A 9,159-nucleotide genomic window follows, 5' to 3' on the forward strand; every position below is an offset into this window, starting at 1 on the left:
CACTGCTCACAGCTCCCACTAATGTTCAAAGTTGGCAGAGTCCCCCAAATGGAGTAAGCGAAACGGATTTAACAGTGAGTACCAAAAAATCTTTATTGTCTAATTTTCTATGCTTCTTTATTTCCCTGCAGTGTCGAATACGGAACCTTTGAATGGCCATTGGTACCACATCAGCGACAGCCAGGTGCAAACAGTGCCAATTACCAAAGTGCTCAGCTCACAGGCCTACCTGCTATTTTATGAGAGGATCCTGTAAGATGAGGATTAGTGCTTATCCTGCTCTGAATTGCCAAGGAATATTTATTTTAATTGAACTCTCAGAGCACCAGTTGCCTGACCACAATGACAGCTATTTTGTGGAATAAGCCACTATTCACGGGAACGCAGGTTACCAGCTCGCCATGACTGCGGCTGTCACTAGTCCCCAGTGAATTGATGGCTGCACTCACAGTATAGGTGACTGGTACGCTTTCATTGATTCCAAAACTATAATTATGAGAAATCTGTATATATGAGCACAACCATAGTGAGTTTTATATTGATGGACCATTCCGGGTGTCTCTGCATTTACCCTAATCATTGTTCCTCTATTCTGAACATATGCAATAAACGATAGCAACTGCGAGTACAAGCCATGCCGCTGTTGAATAAAATTTATATAATTTGTGATCATTAATTTAATAATATTTACTTAAAATCCTTTTCTCCTAACTAAATGAATGGGTAGTCTAGAATACCTATGTGAGATGGAGCTAGTTTGCACCTGGAAGCTGCCCCTTTACCAGCAATAACTGTAAAAGCCAAGGACTGAGCCCTTATGGGTTTATACCGGGCCTCGTAACACTTATCACATTCCAAGAAGAGATTCATTAAGTGGGGGGGTGTTAAGCCACATTTGTAGGCCATTTGCCTAAACTCACAGATGGGGGACCGCCAATACGCGCTGCTGCGTCTGCTTTTGCGTGCGACTCGGAATCTGGTCCATAGTCTCATTCATGACGATGGTACCTACAGTATACTCCGATGTTATCTCCTCCCTCTTCCATAGCCCCATCCTGCCTGGTACTGTTTTATAGGGTGTTCACAGAAATAGGGCCTGATTCAGAGGAGGATGCAAATTGGTTTGGCGCTGCATCTGTGGTCAACCTCTTGCTATTAGCAGCCATGGATACCATCTTCTCTAAGGTAGCGGGCAGAGGAGGCACTGGTATAGTTTGTGCCTGTTGTGGCAGCCCCATAGGGGAAATTACAGCCTGTACCGGCTGTGGCAACCCCAGAGGAGGAATTACTGCCGGGACTGTTAGGTGGTCAACAAGTGTATTTAGCACCTGAGTAAAGGAAGCCCAGGGGGGCTCTTGGACAGGGGCTGGGGGAACTGATGGGCCAGGTGTATTTTAACAGGTGGCACAAAGTCCCTCTTGGATTAAATCATCCTCATTTAATCCTTCAGCACATGATTTACATGAGAGCAGTGTGGGTGCAGAAGCTATTTCTACTTCAGGGTCCATAGGGGGTCCACAGGGTTGACCTTGGGGTATAGCTGGATCTGGATCCACGGGCACCACGCAGTTAAAGCTTTGCTGCTCCCAGGATGCACTTGGGTCCGTCCTCCTCTATACCCCGCCCCCGGCCACAGGCACCTCAGTTTTAGTTGGTGCCCGGCCGGAGTCGGGTCACCCTGTCGCAGTGGGGCTGCAGGAGCAGCCCCTAAGCTTTATTTTAAAAGAGAAATTTTTTATTTTTTTCTACTTTTTTTACACTTTTAGAGCGGCAGCATCAGACTGTCCTTTAGGACGTCCACGCTGCCGCTCCTTCTCCCCGCTGGCGCCGCGACGCCAGTACAGCTCTGGGGATCGCGGCGGGACCCCAGAGCCTGTACTAGCCGGGCTCTGGGGACTCCCTTGACTGCTGCTGGACGCGACGGGGATCAGGCAAGCCGCGGGTCGCCGCGTGCGGTGGCCCGCGGATACTTTGTATGCAGTCAGAAGCCTCCGGTCTCTGGGGACAGACCGGAGGCGCTAGCGGCGGCGGCGGGCTCCCCCTCAATTGAGGAATACCCCGCGTGTCCGCTAGACCACCAGGGTAACAGGCTGGTAGCGGGACCGGCAACCCGGGGGTTAATTGCTAGCCAGGGGAGGCAGCCTTCCCTGTCTAGCGGCTCCTCCACTCAGCTCAGCGCGCCTTTCAACAAGCAGTCTGGCGTTGCTGAGCTGCTCTTATCTTACGGCCACTCCTCCTCTGAGGTCTCCGGCGGCCATCTTTACTGGCACATCGCAGACTCCCAGGCGGTATCAAGTGGACCGGTCCCCCTGTGTACCTCTCCCCTGCTAAAGGACAGTGTACACAGTGCTATAGCCCTCCCAGACACTGAATCTGGGCGGTTGATTGTAGCGGAAGGTGCAGTGAGTACTAACTTTTCTGCATTGTATGTGACTATTGCTAGTGCTGCCTGTCTGTGACTTACTCTCCTTGCTGTCAGCTTATAACTATCCCTTTCCTTCTCCTGCGGCCCGGCAGGTGTGTGGGGGAAGGGCGTTTTTCTGAGACCCTCACTTATATAAAACACGTATTTGTGGGGTCAGTCACATACTGTTGTGTGCTACACAGTACCATATCTGGGCTGTTGTGTCGCATACTGGTGAGTGCACGGGTGTTAAAACCGTAATTCCTCTGGTGATACCTATTTCTTGTGATTTACGGTATCATGTCTGATGAGGAGACTGAGCGCTCTGTGGCTCCTGTGCTATTTTCCTGCAGACGCTGTGCTGCTGGAGTTGATGGGGAGGATTTATCTCAGGATGGTCTGTGCGGGCGGTGCCAGCTGGTACCGGGCCCCTCCAACCCCCCTGTATCACAGGACCCTCCTTGGACGATGTTTTCACAGGTGCTGGCGTCTATTGCGGACCGGTTATCGGTCCCATCAGCGGTCCCTTCTAGGGCGTTGCCGCAGCCCACCATCCCCCATTCCCCGGGTGTTCCACAAATGTTGCGGTCTCCCCCCGGGGCCCAGACTGTGGGTCCTTACTCGGGACTGCCTGTGTATGTGCAGTCTTCCCCAGGGACGCGTCAGTCTGTAGTGCCTTTGCAGAGTTTTGCTCCGACGGCTCCTCCGCCTTGGGTGGATGTTCTCTCCAGCTCCTTACAGAGTCTGGCGGCTTCATCCTCGGTGTTTCAGTCCATGTTGCAAGGTGATGTGCCACCAAGGGCGTCTAAACGTCCGGTTGTGAGTTCACTAGCTGCGCAGTTGTCGGACTCGGAAGTGTCCTCAGATGATGGAGAAATCCATGAGGACTCTGACTCTGATGTCATGGGGCAGGAGGTGGAATCTAAGTCCTCCATTAATGTTCCAGCCTTAAATAGGGCGGTGCGGGCTATCCTACATGTTGAGGATGATGCGCCGGCTCCTAGGTCGAAGTTTCCTAATTTTAAAAAGGCCAAGGTGACTTCAACTGTGTTCCCCCTGTCTGATCAATTATCGGATCATATGGCGGCGGCCTGGCAATTACCCAGTAAGAGTTTCCATCCACAGAAGAGGTTGGCGGCGAACTATCCTTTTCCTGAAGCTCATTGCAGGAAATGGGAGACTCCGCCGGCGGTGGATTCCCACGTTACCCGCTTGATCAAAAGCGCGACGCTGCCATTGCCGTCTATCTCCTCTTTGAAGGATCCCACGGACAGGAAGGTGGAGACTTGTTTAAAGTCCATTTATTCTCTTTCCGGGGCGGTGGCTCGCCCGTCCATGGCTATCTCCTGGGTGGCTAAAGCCATTGAGGCATGGGCCAATGCCTTGGAGGATACCTTTCCTGATGAGGCTCCGGATATCCAGAGAGCGTTAGTGGGACAGATGCGGGATGCAGCTTCCTATATTGGGGAAGCGTCTTTGGATGCCAGCCTGCTCACTTCTAGGGTGTCGGCTGCAGCGGTGTCTGCTCGGCGCTCCCTGTGGCTGAGGTCCTGGAGGGCTGATGCAGATTCAAAAAAGGGTCTGGAGGCCTTGCCTTTTAATGGTGATTTACTATTTGGTCCGGATTTGGACAAAATAGTGGATACTTTGGCTAAGTCCAAGTCGGCTTTCCTCCCTTCGGCCTCTGCGCCAGCTAAAGTGAGGAGCTCTGCCTTTCGGTCCTTTCGGGTTCAGGGTAAGGCCAAGGGCCAGTCCTTCCCGAGACATTTGGCGACCAAGGCCGCACCCAAGCCCAAGAAGCAAGCATGGAGTGCTCGGCGCCCTTCTTCCAAGCAGGAGGATAAGCCTGTTGCCTGATGGGACGGGCCTCTCTGGGGGACCCCAGAGTGGGAGGCCGACTTCTCCAATTCGCCCAGTGTTGGCACAATACCGCCACGGATGCCTGGGTTCGAGAAGTAGTCTCTCAGGCGTACGCCCTGTCTTTTCGGTTCAGGCCGCCCCAATCAGTTTTTCTGTACGAGTCCTTCTCTGGACAAGACCAAAGCTGGTCAGATTCAGGTAGCTATAGAATCCTTGCTACAAGCAGGGGTAATTGTTCCCGTTCCGTAGTCTCAGCGCGGGACGGGGTACTATTCTACTCTGTTTCTGGTACAGAAACCCAATGGTTCTCATCGCCCTATCCTGAATTTGAAGTCTCTGAACAGATACCTCAGAGTTCCCAGGTTCAGGATGGAAACGTTACGTTCCATCATTCTGGCGATGGAACCCGGGGATTATATGGTCTCCCTCAATATCCAGGACGCCTATCTCCATGTGCCCATAGCACCGGCACATCAGCGGTATCTGAGGTTTGCTATCCTGAACCATCACTACCAATTTCGGGCGTTGCCTTTTGGCCTTTCCACGGCTCCGAGGGTGTTCACCAAGGTGATGGCAGTTATGGCTGCCCACCTTCGGGGTCAGGGTCTACGTTTGTTGCCGTACCTGGACGATCTTCTGCTGCTGGCGAGCTCCCCGGAGGTGCTTCTTCGACATCTCCACCTGACCATTGCTTGTCTTCAAGCACACGGGTGGTTGATAAACTGGAAGAAGTCCTCCCTGATTCCATCACAGCGGATGGTTCATTTGGGAGCCCTGCTGGATTCTCGTCAGCAACGGATTTTCCAGACTCCGGAGAAGGTCTCCTCCCTGCAGCTGCGGATACACAGTTGCCTGAGCAGTTGCCGCCTGTCGGTCCATTCTGCTATCAGAGTTCTGGGGTCCATGGTGTAGACATTCGACATGGTGGAATTTGCCCAGTTCCATTCCGGGCCCCTGCAGGGGCTGATTCTATCGGAATGGAACGGGTTACCTCACCGGATCCGCTCTCAGATGCTGGTGTTGTCCCCGGAGGTTCGGCAGTCTTTGGCTTGGTGGCTTCAGACGGCGCATCTGGTCGAGGGGCGCCCCTTTTGGATCCCGGACTGGGTCCTGCTCACGACGGATGCCAGTCTCCGGGGTTGGGGGGCAGTGACCGGCTCATTATCGCTTCAGGGTCGTTGGTCCGCGGAAGAAGCACTTCTCCCCATCAACATCCTGGAACTGCGGGCTGTGTACAGGGCCCTGCAGTCGTCCGGCCCCGCTCTTCACGGAAGGGCGGTTCAGGTGCAGTCCGACAACGCAACCACGGTGGCGTACATCAACCACCAAGGGGGAACTCGCAGTCGGGCAGCAATGTCGGAGGTGTCTCGCATTCTTGCTTGGGCGGAGTGTCACGTTCCAGCGATCTCGGCAGTCTTCATTCCCGGAGTCCTCAATTGGGAGGCGAACTTCCTCAGCCGTCCCGACGTGCATCCCGGGGAATGGTTGCTTCACCCAGAGGCAGCTGCTCGTGGACAGGTGGGGGCTGCCGGAGCTGGACTTGATGGCCTCCCGTCACAATCACAAGTTGCCCGTTTACGGGTCAAGGACAAGAGACGCAGGCGCCTGTTTGGTAGACGCTCTGTCGGTGAAATGGACGTTTCACCTGGCGTATCTGTTTCCTCCGATATCCCTGCTTCCTCGGGTTCTGCGGAAATTCAAGCAGGACGGCGGCACGCTCGTGCTGGTGGCTCCGGCGTGGCCCAGACGTCCTTGGTACTCCGATCTGAGGTGCCTCTCCATCGACGCTCCGTACCTTCTTCCTCAGCGTCGGGACCTGTTGTCTCAAGGGCCCTACCTTTACCCGGATCTGGGTCGGCTGTCTTTGAAGGCGTGGCTCTTGAGACAGCTTTCTTGAGGTCTAGGGGTTTCTCCAGTTCGGTCATTGGTACCATGCTTAGGGCACGCAAGCCTGCTTCCGCGTGGATTTACCACAGGGTGTGGCGCACTTATTTTCAGTGGTGTGAATCCAGAAACTATGATCCGCAGGTGTTCCGGGTTTCCAGAATCTTGGAGTTTCTTCAATCGGGTTTGGACCTCGGCTTACGCCTGGCCTCTCTGAAGGTTCATGTGTCTGCTTTGTCCGTGTGGTTTCAGCGACGGATTGCTACACTGCCAGACGTTCACACCTTTTTCCAAGGTGTTCTCAGGATCCAGCCTCCCTTCGTGCCTCCGGTGGCTCCGTGGGACTTGGCGGTGGTACTGCGGGTCTTGCAGGGTCCTCCTTTTGAGCCGCTTGAGTTGGTGGAGCTCAAGTGGCTGACGTTTAAGACCATTTTTCTCCTGGCAATTGCTTCTGCCAGGAGGGTTTCAGAATTGGGGGCGCTTTCCTGTCGCCCCCCTTTTCTGATTTTTCACCAGGACAGGGCGGTGCTCCGCACTCGTCCTGAGTTTTTGCCCAAAGTGGTCTCAAAGTTCCACATTAATCAGGAACTTGTTGTGCCAGCTTTTCAGTCACCTGATCTTTCCGCTGGTGAGGCTTCCTTAGATGTAGTCCGGGCACTTAGAATCTACGTGGACCGGACTGCTTCGGTTAGGAAGTCGGATTCTTTGTTTTTCCTCTTCGGTTTTCACAAGAGGGGTTGGCCTGCCAACAAACAAACGTTAGCCCGTTGGCTTCGTTCAGTTATTTGTGAGGCTTATGCACAGGAGGGTTTACCTGTGCCAGCCTCTGTTAAGGCTCATTCCACTCGTTCTGTGGGTCCCTCTTGGGCTGCTAGACGTGGCGCCTCCGCTGTTCAGCTGTGTAAGGCGTCTACTTGGTCTTCAATTCAGACGATTTTGAGGTTTTATGCGTTTGACACCTTCGCCTCTCAGGATGCATCCTTTGGGCGCCTGGTACTCCTTTCAGCACAGGAGCGTCCCCGCCCTTAGTTGAACTGCTTTGGGACATCCCCAAGGTCAACCCTGTGGACCCCCTATGGACCCTGAAGTAGAAAACAAGAGATATGGTAAGAACTTACCTTTGTTATCTCTTTCTACGAAGTCCATAGGGTCCACAGGGCGCCCGCCCTGACGCACCTGGCTTCAAATGGGCTGTGTGGCTGGTCACCGGTTTTCCGTCTCCCATTTCTGTGAGTATGGTTTCTTGTGTGTTCCAGTCTTCCTTCTCTCTGTTTAGTCTCCTCCGGCCTTAGCTGCTTACCAACTGAGGTGCCTGTGGCCGGGGGCGGGGTATAGAGGAGGACGGACCCAAGTGCATCCTGGGAGCAGCAAACCTTTAACTGCGTGGTGCCCGTGGATCCAGATCCAGCTATACCCCAAGGTCAACCCTGTGGACCCTATGGACTTCGTAGAAACAGAGATAACAAAGGTAAGTTCTTACCATATCTCTTGTTTTTATTACTCTTGCTTGTGTTAGACATATTGTAGAGTAGTATAGCACTATGGTATGAGGCAGTATACAACCACGGAGTATGTGACAAAAGCTAAACTCAAGGGGGAAGCAATATAAGCTATAGAACTTCAGCACGTTCATGGCACTATGTATAGTGCAACTGCCCCAGTATGCGATAACTTCACAACTCCAGTAAGAGATGAAGTGTATATGGACCCTTAATACACCGGTATTGTTAGGGACCCAGAGAGAAAAAAATGATAGGCAAAGTTTGGCAGCGTGTGAAAATATCAAACCTACACACAGCGCTAGCATATCGCATACAATGCAGAAACGTAACTGCACAATTGGCACTAAAATCAACTACTCAGACTCTAATGTCTGGTAGGCTATAGCGCTACATAACCTAGCTCCAGGGAGAGGTATGTAGGGGGACCCGGACCCAGCGTTTCCCTGAGAGAGCTGTGGCTGAGCCTTGGAGAAGATGGCCGTCAGAGACCTCTGAGGGGGCGTGGCCGGAGAGGAAATGCAGCTCAGAGCAGTTTAGACCCTGCGGAATGGCACACTGTCCTGGGGGAGGGGCCTCTTAAACAGGGAAAGCTGGCCTCCCCTGGCTGATTATTGACCCCAGGGATGCTGGTTTCCCGCACCATATGTACCCTGGTGGTCTTAGTCGAGCATGCGGACTACCCCGGTGTACACACTCAGCGTTCTCCGGTCCGTCGCTTGAGACCATATGAAAGACTGCCCACGTGCGGGTTTCCGCAAGCGGTAACCCGTCTTACATGTCCCCTGTGTCCGAGTTGCAGTCTATGGTCATCCCGCGGGGCCAGCTAGCAAGGTCCCCGGGAGCCTGTCGAGAGTACCAGACGGAACTGGAGTCGCGACGCCAGAGGGATGATGGAGTGGTAAAATAAGTAAAAACTAATCAAATAAAAGCTTATGGGCTGCTTAAACGGTGATCTGACTCCTGCAGACATCAGAACTAACTGAAGGGCATCTGGCTTGGGGGCGGGGTATAGGAGGAAGGACCAGTGCATCTTGGGAGTCAACAGCTTTAACTGTCTGGTCCTAACCTCCACCTAAACCCCAAGGTATCCCTGTGGACCCTATGGACTTCGAAGAAAGAGAGTTAACAAAGGTAAGTTTTACCATAACTCTCATTTTTATTTTTATCAATGCCTTTTACTACTACAGCGGTCTACAGCCACATGAGACCGACTTAGGCGGATCTAGGCTGTCTGAGAACCGGGGAAGTCAGAAAATGATGAGTCACTGGGTCCCGCCCCGTTTGACCGTGCCACACCCCGCTGCTCTGTAAGCCCTACAGCTCCCTCCCGGAAGGAGGGAGCTAAATGTCGGCAAGTCTGCGGCTACCTGTTATCAACATCAGAACGCTCATACCATGGCCCCCAAACATGGATTTCTAACCTATTGATTACCTGGTAAAAGCCGCCTTGGGACCTTGAAACTTATTCCACCACTACAACCCTGCAAGAATCGGTACTGCTATAGTCAT

The 9,159-nt window shown here is 53.1% G+C and overlaps 1 protein-coding gene across 1 annotated transcript in view; it reads left to right on the plus strand.

Moving 5' to 3' along the window:
• The window catches only part of USP16 (ubiquitin specific peptidase 16), a 34,498-nt gene extending 33,822 nt beyond the window's left edge, over positions 1 to 676 (plus strand). The window contains exon 18 of the mRNA XM_088481695.1: positions 132 to 676. Coding sequence (XP_088337821.1) covers positions 132 to 256 — 125 coding nt within the window. The 3' untranslated portion in view covers positions 257 to 676. The remainder of the gene's footprint in view (positions 1 to 131) is intronic.
• Positions 677 to 9,159: the final 8,483 nt, after the last annotated feature.

The sequence above is a fragment of the Taudactylus pleione genome, unplaced genomic scaffold (genome assembly GCF_031769625.1).
Source record: "Taudactylus pleione unplaced genomic scaffold, aTauple2 ptg000276l, whole genome shotgun sequence".
Classification (NCBI taxonomy): domain Eukaryota; kingdom Metazoa; phylum Chordata; class Amphibia; order Anura; family Myobatrachidae; genus Taudactylus; species Taudactylus pleione.